The sequence below is a fragment of the Dendrobates tinctorius genome, unplaced genomic scaffold (assembly GCF_039654945.1).
Source record: "Dendrobates tinctorius isolate UK_male_01 unplaced genomic scaffold, ASM3965494v1 ptg000028l, whole genome shotgun sequence".
Classification (NCBI taxonomy): Eukaryota; Metazoa; Chordata; class Amphibia; order Anura; family Dendrobatidae; genus Dendrobates; species Dendrobates tinctorius.
Genome location: NW_027361696.1, coordinates 93,574,288 through 93,597,260, shown reverse-complemented (window position 1 = coordinate 93,597,260; position 22,973 = coordinate 93,574,288). Strand labels below are relative to the sequence as shown.

The 22,973-nt window shown below is 40.7% G+C and overlaps 1 protein-coding gene across 4 annotated transcripts in view; it reads right to left on the bottom strand.

The window, feature by feature from the left end:
• Positions 1 to 6,202: 6,202 nt before the first annotated feature.
• Positions 6,203 to 22,973, bottom strand: part of CACNG8 (calcium voltage-gated channel auxiliary subunit gamma 8) — a 182,481-nt gene continuing 165,710 nt past the window's right edge. For all 4 annotated transcript variants that reach the window (XM_073571174.1, XM_073571172.1, XM_073571173.1 and 1 more), the window contains 2 exons: positions 14,127 to 14,267; positions 6,203 to 10,220 (listed from right to left, as the gene is read on the bottom strand). In XM_073571174.1, the coding sequence (XP_073427275.1) occupies positions 9,640 to 10,220; positions 14,127 to 14,267 (722 nt within the window). In that variant the 3' untranslated portion in view covers positions 6,203 to 9,639. The remainder of the gene's footprint in view (positions 10,221 to 14,126; positions 14,268 to 22,973) is intronic.

Genomic DNA, 22,973 nt, shown 5'->3' with positions numbered 1-22,973 from the left:
ACAGCTAAAACGGGATAGCACATGAGGGGAGAACACAGCACAGGAAGGAGAGAGACAGCAGACAAGGGGGATAGCACATGGGGTAGACAGGTCAAAGAAGAGAGCACAAACGGGAGAAGTCAGCACATGGGGAAAGAGAGAGTGGATAGGTGAGTGAGCACATGGGGGGAGAGATTCTCAATGCTGTAAAGCCTGTGCCCATCGTGACATTACCGCCCTCGCATCGGGCCTCCATCTAGTAGAATATATGCCCTTTTGCTAAGCCCCACTGACTTTTGGAAAAAGTTCTGAGACCGAAGCAAAATGACAAGAATTCCAAATTTTGCATAAAGTTTCACTTGCAAAAGATTTAGCAATTTTGTTATGCTAATTTTGAGGTGCAGAGGGGTAATAAAATCTCCCTTTCTGTCTGTGTTCACACAGTGGTTGTGATGTGGATTGCAGCCTGTCAGAAGTTTTTTTTGCCATGTCCAAATATGACAATGATTGTAAAAGAACACGATATTAAGACAATAGCTATATGTGTAAGTCAGAGACTTAATAAAAAATGTCAGAAAAAAATCTAGAAGAAGCAAAAAGAGGGAATACAGTTCATCTCCAGATGAAGCGGTGAAACATGCATTGAGTGAGAATGGTTGCCAGCATACTAGGGAATTTTTGTGCCATGAAATGTGAATTATCTTCTTTTAATATCCTTTGCACTCACATTACACATTGTATTGGGGACACTCATTACAGGTCCATTACTGCCTTATGTGTATCTTATTGACATCAAACTATTTATGTGTATGCTAATCTTTTGTACTACACCCACTATATATTCTGCATTTTCTTTTTTTTCTCAATTTTTTTGTGATATTGCTTGTGTCTGACACACACATGTATTTATAGTCTCAACATCAAGTTCTTTTAAATTTATTAATTAAATCATTTTTAGTATTATTATTTCTTCCTCCCTTCCCATGTTGCTTTTTTCACTTGGTATTGGTCTTTGGAGAGTTGTGCACTGCGGGAATTCACAAGTCTGCAGACTTGTAGACTAAGGTCGGGCATCCCCTTAAGCCAAATTAAGAAAAAGTTAAGGGTGGGTAATTTTGTATCTTATTGTCATTTTTATCTATAGTTCTGAATATAGCGTTGAAAATAGTCATTCTCAGTATGAAAATGCCACCAATGGACACGCAAACTCTTCTGTGTGTGATTTACTTGAAGAGTGCAGCTAACAAAATATTTATATACTATGAGCTCACGCCGAGGTTTTCCTCCTTAAAGCTGTTCCATAGTAGAATGCTGCTATTTTTGACACATGAATGAAGCTGCTCGTCCTCCCTCAGTGACTCAAACACAGAACTGTTATATTTCTTCTACTGCCTTTACATGAAGTTCAGACTGCTGGGCAGTGATTCATTATTCCTATATCCCGTAAGCAAAAAACAAAGCGTTATTCATGCATCCACTCCCCCCCTGCATACTGGGTGAATTCTGTGTTTTCTTTAATAATCCATTTAGCGTCATCGTTAGAGATGGGCAGACTCCTGGATGTTCCGGTCTGATGGGTTCGGCCGAACAGTAACAAAAAGTTTGGGTTCGGGTACCAGAACAGTACCCAGACCAAAACCCAAACCTGTTCTCCATTCACTTGAATGGGGGGCCCGAACATCCAGTGTTTGCTACATCTCCATGTGCAGGACAGTGCGGCAAACATCGCTTCTGATCGGCAGTGAAATCCTCCCTGATGGTCAGAGAGCAGCGGTTCGCACGCTGTCAGAAGACAGCATGAGCGTAAAGCTGTGATTGGAGGTATAAAGTTTACCTCCGGTCACTGGTGTCAGCTGATGGGACTACTGATCCCATCATCCATCACCTGCAGCCACTAATAACAGTGAGAGGAGCAGGAGTGGAGTATTCATCAGCCGCTCCTACGCTGTAAAAAAATAATTTTAAAAACTCGGCGTGGGTCCCCTGTATTTTTTATACTAGCGGGGATGTCATTGAGGTCACGGTAGTTCAGCCTGACTGGGAACGGAGCCTCAGTGACCGGAGGTAACCTCGATGATGTCAACACCAGTCACTCAGGCTGCGGTCGCAGCAATTCAGTCACCAGTAGTTCTCAGCCTGGACGGTCGCATCTCGGCACCGTCCAGGTTGAAAACTGTTTACCCCCAGACATGGATTATTGCTTGGGACAGAACGACGGAATGGTATATTGTTGTTTTTTTTAATTTGATTTATTACAGGAGAACGAGGGCTTTGGTGGAATTAGGCGAGATTGTAAGCATGGTTTAATTAAGATTATTAAAGGAGTCTGTGTCATTTTTTCAATTAAAGGACTTTATTCTTGGTGTGTGTGTTTTTTCATACAATGTGATTATGGGGTTAGTAATGGGGGCGTCTTATAGATGTCTCTCCATTACTAAGCCATGGGATTGATGTCACCAGACAATACAAAGGTGACTTCAACCCCACAAATATGAACCCCACTTGCCACCACTACAGGGCAAGTGGGAAGAGCCGGGCAAAGGGTCAAAATTGGTGCATCTAATAGATGTGCCTTTTCTGGGCATCTGCGGGCTGCTATTTTAATGCTGGGGGGCCAATATCCGTTGCTCCTTACCAGCCTGAGAATACCAGCCCCCAGCTGTGAGCTTTAGCAAGGCTGGTTGTCAAAAATGAGGGGGAGCCAACACAGTTTTTTTTAATTATTTATTTAAATAATTTAAAAAAAAACAAAGTGGGGACTCCTGTATTCTTGATAACCAGACTTGTTGAAGATGACAGCTAAGGATTGCAGACCCCAGCTGTGAGCATTGCCTTGCTGGTTATCAAAAAATACAGGGGGACCCATACCGGGTTTTACTTTAAATTATTTATTTACAGTGCAGGAACGGCTGATGAATACTCCCCATCTGCTGCTCCTGCTCTCACTGCTATTAGCGGCTGTAGGTGTCGGATGACAGGAGCAGTAGTCTCATCAGCTGACACCAGTGACCAGAGATAAATTTATACCTCCAATCAAAGCTGAGCGCTCACGCTGTGTTTTGACAGCGTGGGAACCACGTCTCTCTGACCGGCGGGGATGATATCACCGCCGATCAAAAGTGGTGTTTGCCGTGCTGTCATGCACATGACAGCGCGACAAACACCCGGTGTTCGGGCAGCTGAACCCAAATAGTAACACGGACTTCCTTGTGAAGTCCATGTTCGGTGTCCGTGCCCGAACAGTAGATGTTCAGTACGGACGCTGATCTTTACTGTTTGGGTTTGCCCATCACTAGTCATCATCACAGGACACTGATTAGAATTTGTACATAATTAATAATTGGATTCTTCTATTGCTTAACATAAAACTGCAATAACATTTCTAATTCATTTGTGGGAGGTCCTGTACACCATCTATGGCACATACAATACTTTTCTGTGACTGTTGAAATGAAGTCCAGTATAGGTAACATGTTTATTATGTCACCCACAAATCACTCCATGGCTCAGCACCACCGTGGATCTCCTCCCTTGTCTCAGTCTACCACCCTACCCATGCCCTCCTTTCTGCGAATGACCTGAGGGTAACATCCTCAATAATCAGAACCTCCCACTCCTGTCTCCAAGACTTTTCACGTGCTGCGCCAATTTTTTGGAATGCACTACCCAGGTTAATTTGATTAATCCCCATTACCCACAGTTTTAAGTATGCCCTAAAAGCATTTTTACCATAACCAAGTTCCTCATATCATGTTCCACATGCTTTATGCATTTAATATTCCTCTGTGTCTGTACTGTTACAAACTTATGCTGATAACCGGTTCATGCAGCATTACATGAACACCCGATTCTATGGCTGGTCCAAACAATGAAAGCAATTGTTACCATCTACCCTTCATGTCTCCCTTTTTCCTCTTGGTATCTGCTTTGATCTATGTGTTTATTGTTATGCTGCAATGTACACTCACTGGCCACTTTATTAGGTACACCTGTCCAACTGTGTGTTAAGACTTAATTTCTAATCAGCCAATCACATGGCGGCAACTCAGTGCATTTAGGCATGTAGACATGGTCAAGACAATCTCCTGCAGTTCAAACCGAGCATCAGTATGGGGAAGAAAGGTGATTTGAGTGCCTTTGAACGTGGCATGATTGTTGGTGCCAGAAGGGCTGGTCTGAGAATTTCAGAAACTGCTGATCTACTGGGATTTTCACGCACAACCATCTCTAGGGTTTACAGAGAATGGTCCGAAAAAGAAAAAAAATCCAGTGAGCGGCAGTTCTGTGGCCGGAAATGCCATGTTGATGCCAGAGGTCAGAGGAGAATGGGCAGACTGGTTCGAGCTGATAGAAAGGCAACAGTGACTCAAATTGCCACCCGTTACAACCAAGGTAGGCAGAAGAGCATCTCTGAACGCACAGTGCGTCGAACTTTGAGGCAGATGGGCTACAGCAGCAGAAGACCACACTGGGTACCACTCCTCTCAGCTAAGAACAGGAAACTGAGGCTACAATTTGCACAAGCTCATCGAAATTGGACAGTAGAAGATTGGAAAAACGTTGCCTGGTCTGATGAGTCTCGATTTCTGCTGCGACATTCGGATGGTAGGGTCAGAATTTGGCGTAAACAACATGAAAGCATGGATCCATCCTGCCTTGTATCAACGGTTCAGGCTGGTGGTGGTGGTGTCATGGTGTGAGGAATTTTTTCTGGGCACTCTTTGGGCCCCTTGGTACCAATTGAGCATCGTTGCAACGCCACAGCCTACCTGAGTATTGTTGCTGACCATGTCCATCCCTTTATGACCACAATGTACCCAACATCTGATGGCTACTTTCAGCAGGATAATGCGCCATGTCATAAAGCTCGAATCATCTCAGATTGGTTTCTTGAACATGACAATGAGTTTACTGTACTCAAATGGCCTCCTCAGTCACCAGATCTCAATCCAATAGAGCATCTTTGGGATGTGGTGGAACGGGAGATTCGCATCAGGGATGTGCAGCCGACAAATCTGCGCCAACTGTGTGATGCCATCATGTCAATATGGTCCAAAATCTCTGAGGAATGCTTCCAGCACCTTGTTGAATCTCTGCCACGAAGAATTGAGGCAGTTCTGAAGGCAAAAGGGGGTCCAACCCCTTACTAGCATGGTGTACCTAATAAAGTGGCCAGTGAGTGTATATTGTCTGTACAAGTCCCCTCTAAAATGTAAAGTGCTGCGGAATAAGTTGGCTCTATAAAAATAAAATTATTATCATTATGGAATTTTTTTAATTGATTTAAAAATTATAAGACCTAAACATCTACTTAACCAGACATTTTAAATTTTCTTTTATATATGTATATATGCGTCCAATTCAATTTTTCTTATTATGAGAATTTAATGGTGACAATATTCCATGTACTAGAGTCCAATTCAACATCAACTACTGTATATAGTCTGGTATGTCTTGCAAATTCTTAGGACCACATTTAACATTCACTTGGATTTTTAATAAATAAATTCCAATAAGCTTTCAATGTATTTAGGGGGAAGGAGGCATCACAAGAAGCTCCTAGGCCTCAGTACAAAATTATTTGTATTAATGACCTCCATACATTGGAAAATAAATCAAGCCAGACATGTCACTGGAAGCAATGATCACCAAGCTTAGGCTTTGCTTATTTTGAACACATCCTACGAAGAAAGCAATTACAGGAGAAGGACATCATGGTCAGAAGATTAGAAGGAACAAGGCGAAGAGGAACACCAACAACCCGATGGCTTTTAAGATAATGGCGGAGGAGACTCTGGTGGACCTTGCACAAGATTGATCTTCCTACAGAGCGTTCATCCATCAAGTCATCATTGCTCGAGAACAAGTTGAAGGACGTTAAATAATAATAAAAATAATAATAATAAAACTGGGCAAAGAGACCTTACAGGCCCACAGATGTCAGGTCAAAATTTTGTATTCCCTTATTTAATTCTATGACTCCAAACAGAAGAATTTCTTTCCTGCTAGTAAAATCTAATTCACCACAGCTTCTCCAAGCACATTTTACGCCCTCTACATAGCTTCTGACAACTGTTTTGACTTTTATGCCCCTTTCTGTACAAATATCATTGCGACTGATAGTAATAGGGATCAAAGGGCATGATCCATAGTCCGATCTTCAGCACCTATTCTGCTCATGAAGATATAAATACATAAACTTTGAGCATTGGAGTAAAGCACCTCGCAATATACATCACCTTCAAATTTAATGGACCATTATTTAAAACCTACATCTGTGTAAATTGGAAATTGAGCATGGAAAACTCTTCTCCCAGTAACAATTCAAATATATTAAACTGAAGTTTTGAAAATGTGATTTGTTCATTTAGATCCCTGAAGCTTTCAACTCTTCAAAAAACAGGATTTTTTGTGCCCTTTCAGACATTATCATACAGCCTTCAATAAAATGCTAAAACCGTCCAAAGCAGTTGAATTAAACAGATTTCCAGAATATCTGGGAGGAGAAAATTTATTTAAGCTCTATAAAACCCTGTGTTTTAAAATGGATAGTTTATGTTCTGCCCAGACAACCTCAGCTTCTACTTAAAGGGGTACATAGATTTTGTCTTAGTTCAAAGAGAACCTAATATTATATACTAGCACAGGAGTGGGCAATTAATTTTCCTGAGGGGCCACAGTGATAGACCATGACTGTTGTGGAGGGCCAAACCAATAGGCCGAAATTAATTATACTCAATATTAATATCGATATATAATAATTATTATATTATTGATAACAATATTAATTGAATCATTTAATATTGAGCAGAATTAAGCATGCTGTCACCCCTATATATTTTTTGAACCCGAGTACAGCTCCTTCTGTATATCTTATGAGCCCCCATAGCCCCTTACATGCGGCATGAGCCCCACACAGCCTCCCTCATATTTGGCATGAGCCCCACACAGCCTCCCTATATACTGCATGAGCCCCACACAGCCTCCCCCATATGAGACATGAGCCCAACACAGTCTCCCTCAAATGTGGCATGAGCCCCACACAGCCTCCCCCATATGCAGCATGAGCCCCACACCTTCCGCCCCCATATGCAGCATGAGCCCCACACAGCCTCACCCATATGTGGCATGAGATCCCCACAGCCTCCCTCATATGCGGCTTGAGCCCCACACAGCCTCCCCCATATTCAGCATGAGCTCCACACAGCCTCCCCCATATGCGGCATGAACCCCACATAGCCTCCCCCATATTCAGCATGAGCTCCACACAGCCTCCCTCATATGCGGCATGAGCCCCACACAGCCTCCCTCATATGCGGCATGAGCCCCACACAGCCTCCCCCATATGCAGCTTGAGCTCCATACAGCCTCCCCCATATGCAGCTTGAGCTCCATACAGCCTCCCCATGTACAGCATGAGTCCCACACAGCCTCCCCCATATGCGGCATGAGCCTCACACAGCCTCCCCTATATGCGACATGAGCCCCACACAGCCTCCCCTATATGTGGCATGAGCGCCAAACACAGCCACCCCCATATGCAGCATTAGCCCCACACCTTCGTCCCCTGGGCGAGGAGGTGGGCGAGCAGGTGGGCACGGTGCGGCCCTGGACATCTGATTTTCCAGTCTCCTGGCTGTCTCAGTCCACGGGCCAGACTGAGGCAGCCAGAGAGCCAGATGTGTCCCATGGGCTGCACTTTGCCCAGGTCTGTCCTAGGGGCATGGTTGTCATGTGTCATGTATCTTAGTTGCTGGATGCCAAGTAGGGATCCTACAAGCCACACTGTCTTGATCAAGGTATTTAGAAAAAGGGCTGAGAAATTTCAAGGAAACAGAAAACCAGCAATTGATTTAACATGGACTAAAATATTGATGAATCCACTGTAATTAAACTCTGATTTGGATAATAGAGATGTATATAAAATGAATCTATGTTTTTCAGTTTACATTGGGTCGAGGCACAATGATTTTGTCAGCAACATGTCTCACAGCAAATGTTTTCCAAGTGTCATTTCAACATTGCATTAGCAATACACGTGAATGAAGTTGGACCTGGGAGTACTGAGACTGCGATAAACAAGTCCCAAAAAATTCAACCAAATTGAATTTTTTTGTACTGTATTGTATTGAGGTGGAGTAGTAACACCTGGCACACTTTGGCCATGCAACATGTGTAAAGTCATCATATTAGTCTCGCTAGTGCTTTTATTTCATCCAAGCAAATTGGTCCATTTATGCTAATCAAACTCGGATCAGAGTTTTATAAGCGTGCGTTTCGATTTTCTTGGAGGTGGAAAAAAAAGAAGTTTCTCCACTATGTCCATGAAAATCGGACCCCACTCAGATATCATCCGAGTGTGATACAATGTTTTCCACAGACCCACAGACTTGCCTTCGAATATCAGAAGCAATATGTGCATGCTGCAATTTTTTTTCCTGGACTACTCGGTCTGAGAAAAAAGTCGGACATGTGCTTGGTCTCGTCGAATAAAATGGGGACGAGTGCTATCCATCAAAACGACGGATAGCACTCATCTGATTTTTACGGTCGTGTGATTGAGCCTTTATACAACTTTTTTAAATGCTGATAAATGCAATGAAATGATTATTTCCTCCCAGTTCTGCAATAAAGCATTACATGGCTCCTATCACACCTAATGGTCAGTTAGCGAATGATAGCAGAGGGGCATATTTTATTTTTTCCTAACATCTGGATTATTTTAAGGGGTCCTGGATTACATGTCTTTTCAAACAATTTTAGATGGATTCAGCATTGATAGCAATCTTCAGCCTTGATCAGTCAATAAATTTACGTTCTTATCCACATATGTGGAAATTCTTAGATGATTTATTTTTGTAAATAGATTTCCCATGTATACCCGAAATTTATCACTTTCATGTACAATTGAATTACCATTTAAAGAGAAATTGTCAACTCTTCTGATATGTATGTTTTAGTTACCAATCCAATAACAATACTTGGATGCCTTTTCTTTTACAATTGTCTCATTGATATGGCATTTCTCTCCAAAATATATGAATAAACTAAAAAATAGAGGAGTGTTCACTTTTTCAAAAGATCTGGGCCATAGGAGTGACACATGTTTGAGAAGTGCCCCTTTAGTAAGAGAGGTAAAGGACTGAGCAGAGTTCTAAATAAGGATGTTCTAGAATTATTATTTCATGACAGATATAAGCATCTACTAAAACAGTCAGGTCACAACAAGCGCTCACAGGGTCTTATCAAATCATTTCAGGATTTTGCTCCGGTAAAGAATATTTAATAATTTTCATCCTATAAGGCAGGTACAGTTTGTTGTAAGAGAAATTACAGTTTAGCAGTAATCAAGATATTTGTGTTTCTTTTTTCCTTCATTTTTGTAAGAGAACTGTTATTAATCAGCATCCTATAATGTTCATTATCTTTAAATACGTATGTTATATATCAAAACAATATAATGCAGGGATTAGAACACTTATCATTTGGTTCCAAAATTTCTTTCACTGATAGAGAGATTCCTAACACCTCTTTACCAGAAATTGGCAGCTACATGGCGTTAAATGGCTCCTACCTCCGTTCTAAAACTTACATCCTATCACACGGATTGCACACTCACTCCTCACACACTCATTTAGAAGACCTTAGCCTTGGGACCACCTACACAGGGGTGGTTTTCCTGTTTAGAGTGTTGGTGTTTGAACCGTCCTTGCCCAGGGTGCCTGTGTTTGAGGCTGGTCCTGTGACGGTGACGGTGACCCCAGGTTCCTTGGGAAAGCAGTTGTGCAGCTGTAAAAAACTGTGATCCCCACGCTCTGTGTTGTACAGACTGCTAACATTAGCCTTGGAGGTATCTCTTGACAAGGTGTACATGGAGATATCAGTAGATGGTATCCCTTTCACTCCAACTGGAGAAGTGTCCCTTGATTGAGAAGGTTCGGTGGATCTTGAGCTTGACCTAGAGCGCCGGCGGTATCGAAAACGATAGCTTGGTAAACGTAGAATGGCTGACGGGTTTTTGATCAGCTCAGTACGTGATTTACAATGTGCTTCTCTGTTCTTTTCTATGTAGATATTAACAGCAAGGACTCCAATCATTTCAGCAATGATAAACGAAAGTCCTCCAAAATAAAAGGACCAACCATATGAATAATGACTTTTCTTCTCATCATCTCGTTTTGTACCAGGATCCCCGGCATTAGCAGAAATGTAAACAATGACACCAATAATGTTGCTTAAACCTGCCAATAGATAGGAAGGCAAAAAAAATTAGTACAACATTTAGTAAAAAAAAAAAAATTGGAATCACAGTGGTACAATTATTCAGCTTTGAACATCCATTGCTTACAATAAAGCAGACACTTCTGTATATAGTCGACCATTTTTTCTTTTTTCGGAAAAACATCTAAACAACGTCACTATCTTATTTATACTAAATAAACCAAATCAATTTTACACATAAGTGCCACTCATAAAAGCAGTCTATGATCAAAAGGGAACAATTCTTAAAAGATCTTTGCAGCCCATTGTTATGATGATTTATAGGGAAAGGGAACCTGATTGGTCCCTCATTTTCTCAAACCCACCAGCATTTCTATATTCCTCTATGTCCTGCCTAACAGTCCTGCTATACTATTTGTCACCTAAACAGATGTTTAAAATATTTTTTTTACAGTTCATCTTTCATATGCAAATATCCTTTTGACTAGTTGATGGGGCGCTTGCTTCCCACAGGGTCGTGATAACAAGATTTACAAGAGCGGGTGCCATCGCCAGATCACTGTAAATCTTGCGCATGCACACGGCTTTCTTTCCAGGCGTCATTGCATCTCTAAAATGTAACACCTACGGTAGTGTATGCTTCCGGGCTTCAGAAGTGCACTGCGCATGTCCAGAAGGAAAGGAAATGGCTGACTTCCACAGAGGAGCTGAAGATCAGCCATCAGAGCAAGTCTTCTATTCTTCTGGACATGCTCAGTTCACCTCTGAAGACAGGAAGCTTACACCCGGCATGAGAGACACAATGAATTGTATGCAAGAAAGTTCAGACCGTTCCTGCAAATCATGTTATCATGCCTCCATGGGTGTGACAACATGCTGAATGGAACGATTAGTCTGGGGAATCAACACCCCATCAACTAGTCAAAAGGTTATTTGCATATGAAAAAGGACTGTTAAAATAGTATTTTAAACATCTATTTAGATGACGAACAATATAAAGGGCTTGGTAGGCAGGGCAGTTAGAAAGAAATATACAATTGTTGGTGGGTTGGAGAGCATGCGGCACCTGTCAGTTTTTCATTAATTGAGAAGCATATTGCAAGGTAGCTGCAATTTTCTGCTTAACAGAAATACATCAGCATGATCCAGCCGTTCAAAATGATTCTATGGTGAGGTTACTCTTCGAAACATTATACAGTCAATACCTATTATTAGCAAGTTTCAATCAAATTGAATTACACATTTTAATTCATATGCAAATGAGGCTTAAGTTCTCTGGGTGTGATTAGAGCACTTCCCCAGACTCTGCCTGGCTGGCTCCATTCTAAACCCATTTTACCTTCTTTTGCTTGTGTTTGACCACTGTAGGGATTCACGCTCTCAGGTAGGCATTGGGTGGCATTCACACACTCACTGGATTCTTGGGTTCAAACAATCTGACATTTATTTCCAGTGGTGTCACAGCACAAACATAAAGCCATAAACACAAAATCCCCATCCTTTGTCCAGGCACTAACTACACAATATAGATGCTGGCTACTTCAGGCACATCTGAACTACACCTAGTTCAGTCAAGCCCAATGGCTATTGTCCATATCAAACAGTGATACTTACAGTTTGGTGCACACGGCCTTTTCAGTCTCTTCTCAGGGAGGGATTCTGGCTTCTTTCTCTCTCCAGATCCAATACAATCAACTCTGGTCAGCATCCCCCAGCTGACTGACTAAGGTAAACAGCTAGTCTAGTTACGGTATATGTAGAGCTAGCAAGTTGAACTTAATCAGAGTCTGTAAATGTGAGGCTCAGCGTAAGGTGGGGCTTAGCGGGAAATAGAGCTAAAGAGGCAGAGATTTGTGAAGTTCTTTGACACTCCCAGAGCACTTGGCATTGAAGTTTCATTTGCATGTGAAAAGAACAATTTTTTAGCCCTGGAGCAATCAATTAAATACAGTAAGAAAAGTAGAAATTGCATTATGCTTCTTACATCAACATATAAATAATTTGGGCGTCTGGATCATGCTAACAAATTCCTTTTAACTATAGGAGCACTTGAAGACACAAATTCAGATGCAAATAAATGTATGTCCATTCTGTAGTTTCAAAATGAGTGGCTTTCCTAATGTAATGGTTACATAACTATCCTACTTCTGCCAAACCTTCCCTCTTTTGCTTCCGCACCTCTACATGCCAGTCCTCTGGGCGTAGCTTCAGCATTGAAAAGTCATGGCTTTTTTCAGTGCCTGGATTGTAATCAACTAGTGTCCTTGCCAGCGCATTCACACCCTGGACGTAACATCACCAGTGGATGTGATTACTGCTGTGATTATTCAGTACCACAGCTAGGCCAAGAAGACTGGAACCAAATGAAAAAGTTCTCAAGACAGGATCTCATTAGTGTAATCATTGCTATATGCAGGAATGCATCATACACTGTGTTACAGGGAGGGCAGCACAGTTGCTGAAGGACAGTCAAAGAGAACTTCTAATCTTTCACATCTCCTTATCCCTGTTCTGTTTTTAAAATAGCAACTAAACAAGTCATGAGGTTTAGGGTGGATACACAAGCAGCAGATCCTGTTGCAGAAAACTAGTTCTATTTATCTGAATAGGGTCGATTTGGCGGCATGCTCATGGTTTTTAGGAAGTTTCATTCAGATCAACGTGACAGTGGCAGAAATGTCTACAAAAGAATCTATTGTGGGTGAACCCACCTTTAGCCTTTCCACTTCTTCCATCAGTAAATCATTTTTCACTAAAGGAGCATCATGACCCATGTAAACCCTGGTGTGATAAGACGACAACTGAGCAAGTGCTTGTAGGGAGGCTGATCGTAACTTTTATGTGGCTTAAAAATTATTTCTATCACCAACATATCTCTCTGTAGGTTGTGCATCTGACAACTGCAAACTGTATGGAGACCAAACAATTGTATTAATCATCATTAGTTAAAGAGGTGGTCCGGCACCTAAAATATACTTTCTAACTATCTAACTTTACACAATAGCAACCTTTGTAATTTGATTATTATAAAATATACCACACTTCTCCCTATTTAGCTAATCTCTATATGTATTTTTTACTGTCCTTACTGTAATGTTTCATTTGAGAGGAGTCTCAAACATGTTGTCACAGGAGGCTGTGGCTGCACTAGCTCCCTGTAGCGTCCATCGATTCTCCTGGAACAAAACATCAGTGGGCTTCACTGCATTTGCTTTCTAGATCTTTGCATCACTGCCCCCTCTGAAGATGTCCTGGATCTTGGGTGATGGAAGCTGTGGGAGATGTGAGTGCAGTGCCGGCACTCTGCTTCTATCTCCGCCCACATAGTTTCTGTGAATGAAGAAGTCATTAGTGGTGGAGATAGAAGCACTGAATGACACATGCTCCGCCTCACAGCTTCCAGCACCACCTTCAAATGAGATGTCATCAGAGGGAGGTGCTAGAAGCAGTGAGTTACATCAGCACTGTCTTCCAGCTTCCAGCACCGACATCAAACAAATGTCATCGGGGTGGTGCTGGTGTATCTCACTGGTTCTAAATTCGACAGGCCTCTGACACAAATGTGTACATAACCTTATCTACGTAACACAGAAGATCAGAGCAGCACTCTCAACACCATCCCAAGTTTGCTCTGCACATTGCAATCTAATAAAGCTTGCAAGTCCTCCATAGTTTAGTGTGGTTCTATATTTTCTTTTGTGTGGATTACATTTTTTGCAGTATTATTGGATCTGAGTACCACCTTGGGAGCAAGACATACTAACTGTTTCCCAATAAGTGGCTTATTGGATAGAAGCCTCTTAGATATGGTGTCGGCCAATGTTTTCTTTACATGTGTTCAGCTTTGCTTTATACACAAATACATGATTTAATCCTGTAAAGTAGAATATAGTTATAAAATGAATGTAGTGTGAGATCTTTCTCACCTGCAGCAACAAAAAGAATTCCAGCCCCCAAAATAATGTTGCGCTTGGATTTGTAAACACGACTGGCAGCAACACAAAGGCCCCCGAGTAATAGGAGCATGGCACTGAGGATAGGGAAGATGCTCGAGGCACGAACCACACCTGATATATATAAAGAAAAGGAATCAGTATTTATGCTGCATAACAAAGTTTTGGCATCCAAGTTATAAAAAGTGATGTATGTATAGAAGATGATTGTACTGCACAGTGAAGTGACATTATTAGACAACCAAAAAGTGCAGTAATAACTTCAGCAATAGGGTGAAGTCAGATGGCAGTATAAATCAGACCAAAATCGGACTGGACGGTGGCTTTTCTGATCAGAGCATGGCAGCGCCATGCATTTCTATGCAGTTCTCACGCTCAGGTCAGGAGAGACACTGGCCAGTCTGTGCATTGCTTTACGATCTTGGTCTGATTTATATTGCTGTCTGGCTGTGCCTATAGAATGGTATAGCATCTCTATGGTTTGATCTTGCAGCCATACCAACGTGCCACAGATCAACCGTGTCTGCAGCATTGCATGTTGATTGTGCTTCCAAATGGCAGTGGTTTAGGAAAGACCAAAGCATTTTGAAGATACCATTGCAGGCTCTTACCTCTTGAGGAGCCGCTGCATTTTGATTTAGTGTACAACCATAGGCATTTAAAAATAATTTATAAACTTAGAGAAATATCAGAAAGAAAGAATAAGATAATACAAACGTGATAACAATATGTTTTCCCAAGTTTCTTCCAATTGATTTTCTCAAATCTATGTTCTGAAATTGTACAGTATATTTCCAAGTGTATTTCATTAATTTATTTATTTTTACTAAGAAGCAAGGCTTCTGAATCTGGGCACACAGGGAAAAGTGACCGCCCAACACTTAATAAATTACCGTATAACAGCATCTAATATTATAAGTCTATATGACAAAGCCCGTATAGCTGCCAAAAGAGGATGAGAAATTATTTGTGCACTGTGAAAACATGGCCTACAATGTCTATTTAAGACAAGTCTTCAGAAATACATCTTGAAAATGACTTGATCTTTTGGTTTTAAGAGTTGAAACCCATTCAAACTGCATCCTGTTAAATGTTGATGGTCAATGAGCATTCCTACAAACTTTTTTTGTCTGATCATCGGCTTGTGTAAACAGGTCTTCAACCATATAATTATGTAATTATCTAAAATTGATTGACAGTGCCAATGCACATATTAGGGCAGCAAAATAAATGTGTGGAAATATTCAGTGTTCAAAATGTGGATAGAAAATGTACCTCTTATTTGTAAAAAACTATGTGGCTTGTATTCTATTTTCATAAAGATGTCTGATTTAAAAAAAAACACTTTCAAGTACTTCTAGGGAATTCTGAAATACCTTTTCAGGACCCTTAAGTATTGTGAAGAACACCCTGGAGGAACCGGCATTTTCAAGCTTTAGAGAAGGCCATTGAATTTAAAGAGAACAATCCAATGGTTTACTATCCCCCATGGCAGAGCTGCAGGGAAATCGAACATTTGCTATAACTGTATGTATGCTAACAGTGTACAAACATTTCTTATCCTTGTTCTCAGTATCTAAGGCTCAGTTCACATCTGTGTTGGTATTTCTGTATTCTAGCTCTGTTAGGGTATGTGAACACATCTTTTTGAAGCCAGGTGTACCCACTCAGTGTTAAAAGCCAAAGAATGCCCAGCGATGTCCAACAGATCCTTCAGACTATTATGGGTGTCTGTTGGATTTTTATCATGGAGCCCAGCATTTTATCGAACAACATGATCTTTGTGACAATGGACAAGATATCATTTTCATAAACAAGCTACTAGTGATGGGCGAACGTGATTGGATAATGTCTTATGCCCGGGTGTCATCCAAGGAGTATTTGGGTGTGATCATATGATATGTTCCCGTCCATGTGGCTGCATGATTTGCGGCTGTTAGACTGCCTGAACACATGTGGAGACTCCCTAACATACAGGGGAAGCGAACATAATATATGAGCACGCCCAAGATACTCGGATAACACCGAAGCATGCTCGGATAAGGCTTTATCCGAGCACGTTTGCCCATCACTAGTAGCTACAAATAACTAAAACTATTAACAAAAAATAAGAATGAAAAATTCTGGATCTTGTAAAAAATAATGAATGACTATAGAACTGATGAAGATTTATGTGATCTGATGCCTCGGCTTTAGCTGAAATTTAGTTGATATCATTGACCATCTGTCATGATGGCTTTTTGCTTGACAAAAACATTCTTCTGCAGAAAAAGGCAAGTGTAGCCTAATGAAAAGCGCGAAATATTCCCTAATGGGCGCAGCTTAGGTGCACACCCAGACATTACAGGTCAGTCAAAGAAAAAAGAAACATCCGGCACTGAGGAAGAAATACCCACAAAGCTGCTTGTGACCTCTATCAGTGTGACACCTGTAACCCATACTGAATGGGTGCTCTATCCATGTGAAGAAAAAACATGAACTATCATAGTAGAAAAAGACAGCAGGATGGCACCTCCAGACATTACAGGGTTTGTAGGAGGTAGGCAATTAAGGGTTTATTTTTTAAGCTGGAGAGAGGTGTAAAAGAAGGAGGAAATTTGGGGAAGGGCTTTAAGGCAGTCAGGATGCCATGGGAGTTTTGTAATATTTTTCTTTAGTACCTATGGAAAGATCCATCGACTGGGTTGTTAGAAAACGTAATGGTGCACGATGAGCCTTATTGCAAAATTTCAGCTCAGCTGTTTAGACTGGAAATATTCTTTAATGAATTTTGTTTGGTTCTCTGACAGGTATCGTAGCACCTATCACAACTCCACCCACCCAATGTGTGGGTGTCACCTGTCCTACGGTAATCTGTACAGGACATGGCAACTTAGTGGAAGTGGCCTCAGAAGATCCATGCTGCCAGAGATTCGAGTGCTGTAATTTTTTTTTTATCTCTATCTATCTATCTATCTATCTATCTATCTAGCTATCTCTCATATCTATCTATCTATCTATCTGTCTGTCTGTCTTTCTATCTATCATCTATCTATCTATCATTTATCTATCTATCTATCTATCTATTATCTATCATCTATCTATCATCTATCGATCCTTCTATTATTTATCTATTATCTATCTACAATCTATCTATTATCTATCAATCTCTCATATCTATTATCTATCTATCTATCTATCTCTATCTATCTATCTATCTATCGATATATTATTTATCCATCTATTATCTATCTATCTATCTATCTATCTATTATTTATCTATCTATAGATCCTTCTATTATCTATCTATCTATCTATCTATCTACCTATCTATCGATCTATCTATCTATTATCTATCTATCTCTCATATCTATTATCTATCTATTATCTATCTATCTATCTATCTATATATTTATCTATTTATCTATCTATCCCATATCTATCTATCTATCTATCCCATATCTATCTATCTATCATCTATTTATCTATCATCTATCTAGCTATATGCATACAAAATACATATAACTTAAAAGGAACCTGATACCTGAGTCATGCAGCCCAAACCTTGGATATCATGAATGGCAGCCTGGTAAAATAATTGCAACCAAGTTCACTGCTCTCTGAAATGTTCCGGTGCTTCAGAAAAAATATACTTTAAAATCGGACCAGTGACCATAGTCAGAGACCAGACTGGTCCAGCACCGCCCTTGGCCGCCTCGTCCAAGCATCACTGCAGGTGACTGGCAGGTTTCTCTGTATGTGCAAATGTGGGAGAGACCTGTCAATTAGCGGCAACAGCGCTTGTTCACCAACTGACTAGTTATGGTCACTGGCTGGATGTGCAAAACGCTGCAGCATGTCATAGAATGGTATATAACACCTGGCTGCCATCGTGCAGACATGATCTAATTCATGCTTCCTCCAGTTTGGGCAGCATGAATTGCCTGACAGGTCTCTTTTACATGATCCAAAATGATATAAAGCGGAAGATCACTGTCCTATAGTTTTGCATGCTCAAAACCTCTTGAAATGTGAAATTACTGTATTATACCTACTTTTCTTTTAAAAAAGTTTTTCTTTCTTTTTTTTTTTCCAGTTCACCCTGAACCTGTAAGTAAATGACTAAATATCAAATATGTGAAATATTGCATGGTTAAATCATGGGGCCCAAAATCCTTAAAAATAGGTTTAGAAATACAATTATTTTAAGTTTTAGTCCTTTTTTAGGGCTTTGCTTTTGAAAGTTAAAAAAAACTAGTAAACAGGGTGTTGTAAAATGCGGCACATTTATTTAAGGGATTGTCTGCCATTTTATATATTTTATCAGAGATTTATGTGTTAAAGGGGTCAGGCCTCCATACTAGAAACTCATGTCTTGGGGAGCGCCTCTCAGGAGGATCTGGCTCATCCTACATTACATAAAGGATGGGCAATGTGTAATACCTAGTTTCCCCTTTGGGGGTGCTGAAGAGAAATTACACAGTTACACAGTTACACACTTAACATTATGGCTGGTCCATACAATCAGGGCCACTATTACCACCCACCTTTCGTGTCTACCTCGTTCCTCATAGACTGTAAGCTTGCGAGCAGGGCCCTCATTCCTCTTGGTAATTGTTATAATCTATGTGATTATTGTTATGCTGTAATGTCTATTGTCTGTACAAGTCCCCTCTGAAATGTAAAGTGCTGCGGAATATGTCGGCACTATAGAAATAAAATGTATTATTATATATTATTATTAACATGCGAGACTAGGCCCTGTTTCTTGCATGTGTGATCCCAGCCTTACTCATAGTTCGGTCAGTACTAGGAGATCAGGAGTTCACTTTTCAGTGTTTGCTTACTTCTGTGTGGTCTGGGTGGGGTTAAAAGCTTATTAAGCTCCTGAAAAGGCTGCTATCCACTGCTATTTATAATTTTACTTGCTCCAAGAGAACAGCTCAGCATTCTGCTTTGACTCTATGTACATATTCCTGATTTTTTACGGCGGCTGTTTTTTTTACTACTCTCCTGCCTTTTTTTGTCCCTGTATTAATCTCCTGGTTCTGACCCAGGTACTGGACAATTCTACCTGTCAGTTCACACCATCGAATGGCAGCTAACTTCATTACCCCAGCTAAGGGTTCATTGTTAAGTCCAGATCCCTGTATAAGGGTTAATAGGTTAATGGGTGAAGGCCAAGGCAACCTCTGGGATCTGGAAAACAGAGTAGCTAGTGCCGAGCCTGTTCGTGGCAGCCCTCTTGAGAGCAGCCATGTGACCCCCTATGCAGGGTGGGCCATTTATATGGATACACATAAATAAAATGGGAATGGTTGGTGATATCAACTTCCTGTTTGTGGCACATTAATATATGGGAGGGGGAAAACTTTTCAAGATGGGTGGTGACCATGGAGGCCATTTTGAAGTCAGCCATTTAGTATCCAACTTTATTTTTTCCAATGGGAAGAGGGTCATGTGACATATCATACTTATTGAGAACTTCACAAGAAAAACAATGGTGTGCTTGGTCCTGTTGCAAATTTTGCTTTGCCCGTTCTGCAAATTCAGTGTGCCGATCTGGGTCATCCTCATTGAAATGCTGCAGCAGCTGGATCTTGTAAGGGTGCCATTTGTGAGCAGATTGTCTCTTCAGAGAGGAAGAGGACTAGAACTCTAGTGCCACATATTGGAGGTAGCAATCCTAAAAGTCAATGTTGACCCTTTAACGAGCCTAGTTACATGACTTAGGATAAAAGCCAAAAGATAAAGTTGGCTTTTATCCTAAGTCATGTAACTAGGCTCGTTAAAGGGTCAACATTGACTTTTAGGATTGCTACCTCCAATAGGTGGCACTAGAGTTCTAGTCCTCTTCCTCTCTGAAGAGACAATTTGCATAATTAGCATATTTCCCAGAGGAGCATTGCGGCTTTAAGTCTCCTCACCTCGACATGCTTAGCATGTTATTCTCCACAAGGAGAAATTATACTTCTTGGATATTTGTGAGCAGCTAATATTCGCTGAAGGGATGTTCAACTGATGCCAGATCAGTGCGCTGAATTTGCAGAATGGGCAAAACAAAAATTGGAACAGGATACTCAGTTTTCACAGAACATTACGTTCAATGATGAGTCAAACTTTTTTGAGTGGGCCATTTATATGGCTACACCTAAATAAAATGGGAATGGTGACAGTTTTCTTGCGTAGAGTGTCTTGCATTGAAATCTGCTGCAATGACCCGGGTACTGCGTTCACCAGACATCAACACAATTTCTATCCGCTCCCCACGTGTTAACCTCTGCGACATGTCAATGGCTGTAAACAAAGAGAAACTTGTAAATAACTCACGAAAGAATAAAGTTACTTTAAAACCAAACACACCATTGTTTGTCTTGTGAAATTCTCAATATGTTTGATGTGTCACATGACCCTCTTCCCATTGGAAAAAATAAAGTTGGATTCAAAATGGCTGACTACAAAATGGCCACCATGGTCACCAACCATCTTGAAAAGTTTTCCCCCTCCCATATACTAATGTGCCACAAACTAGAAATTGATATCACCAACCATTCCCATTTTATTTAGGTGTATACATGGCTCACCCTGTAGTACTCCCATTGAAGAACCATTTATATGCCACTGTCCGCAATGGCATTTAAATGGTTAAACAGCAGCAAAAAGAGCTAGAACTGGTTGCTTCTGTGATAGGCAGATCCTAGCTGCATAATACAGCTGGCACCTATTCTGTCTGTAGTGTAGCAGGCTTCATATACTTCTACGTGATGTAGATGCACAAATGTCAGGTGTTGGGAAGGGTTTAAAGGGCTGCAGCATATTAATAATTGTTTATGAGTTTAATTACACTTTTTAGTGTCCACATAATATTAGCTACATTTGTAATTGCATAGTGTTATATTTAAAGGGAAAGTTTACCTAATAAAATGAACAACATTAAAACAATAAAAGTACCGTATGTAAAATATAGTATAAAAGCATACATCACATATGTATGATGCTGTACACAACGCGGTAAAGCTAAGACAAATTAAATTTAGATTTTATTAAATTAATATATTTAGTACGACAAAATATTAAATAATTTACAACCAACCAATCGCAATTTTTTAAAACGGAAAAAAAAAATGTAAAAAAGAACAGGGAGACAAACTTCATGGAAAAAAAATGAGGGCTGCCATTAGGTGAGAGAGTGCAAAGCCAACAAATAATTTACAAGAAGAAAAGTGAAATGTATTTTTAATTAACGCCATGCCTGTTACTTATTAATAGAGGTTACCTCCTCTATAAATGGAGGCTATCTGTCAGTATTGTACTCATTACTCAGCCTGGCTCTGCGCCTATGTGTTCAGTCATGTGCATTACAGATTTTAATCATATATCTTCATACATAAGTAACATTTCTTAAAACCTGCAAGTACTGTAAAATGACCTTGCCAAACCAATGTGATGGACAAGGTCATGAGAGATTTAGAGCATCCAGTTATTCCATGACATATAAAGTATAAAATGACTGCATTATGAACCCCCTCATGACCTTGCAATTTTACCTTTTCGCACTTTAGATTTTCTTCCTTTTTTTCCCCAAGAGCAGTTTTATTTTCCCATTAATAGAGCAGTATGATGGCTTGTTTATAGCTGGACGAGTTTTTTCTTTGAGGCTGCGTTCACACGTCGCTTTTTTTGCGTTTTCGAGGCGTTTTTTAACGCGCGATTTTGCAGCGAAAATGCAAAGAAACAGCATCCCATGCCATCCTATGGGATTCCGCAATGCTGTGCTAATGCTGCGGATTTTCCAGCGGCGGAATCGCATCATGGAAAAATACGCAGCTTACTCATTATTTTGCGGAATTGCGGCGATCCCGCACCCATAGGATTGCATTGTTCCACTTACTTCCCGCATGTGGCTGTGCCCACCATGCGAAAAGTAAGCAGAACATTTGTGGATGGTACCCAGGGTCCGGAGGAGAGGAGACTGTCCTCCAGGCCGTGGGTACCATATCCCTGTAAAAAAATAGAATAAAAAATGGTGTTATATTCACCTTCCAGCGTCCCGCGCAGCCTTCCCGGGCCTCAGCGATGCTCCCGTTCCCAGTAATGCTTTGCGAGACCTTTGATGATGTCGCGGTCTCGCGATAATGTAGCGGTCCCTATTCCTCGCGAGACCGCTACATTATCACTAGACCGCGACGTCATCAAAGGTCTCGCAAGGCATTACTGGGAACGGAAGCATCGCTGAGGCCCGTAAAGGCTTCGCGGGACGCCGGAAGGTGAATATAACACCATTTTTTATTTTTTTAATTATTTTTAACATTATATCTTTTTACTACTGATGCTGCATAGGCAGCCTCAATAGTAAAAAGGTTGGTCACACTCGTCAAACACTATGTTTGACGAGTGTGACCGACCTGTCAATCAGTTCTCCAAGCGAGATACAGATCGCTTGGTAAATGCTAGCATTCTGCAAGCTAATTATGCTTGCAAATCACTAGTTTTTCCGTGGGAAAATCGCAGGAATTTAAAATGCGATTTTCCCGCGGAATGGAATTCTGGAATTCTCGCGGTAACTTCCGCAAGAGTTCAGATATTTGTGCACATAGCCTGAATGACAGCATTGATTTTACCTTATAGTGTACTGGAAAATAGTAAAAAAAAATTAAGTCCAGTGAAATTGAAAAAAAGTGCTATTCCACAGTTGTTTTTTGTTTTTAATTATTTACCGTGTTCACTATATAGTAAAACTGACCAGGCAATATGATTTTCCAGATCAGTGCAAGCACGCAGATACCAAACTTGTAGCGTTTATTTTTATTAAAATGGTGAAAAAAATTCTGTAATTTGTAG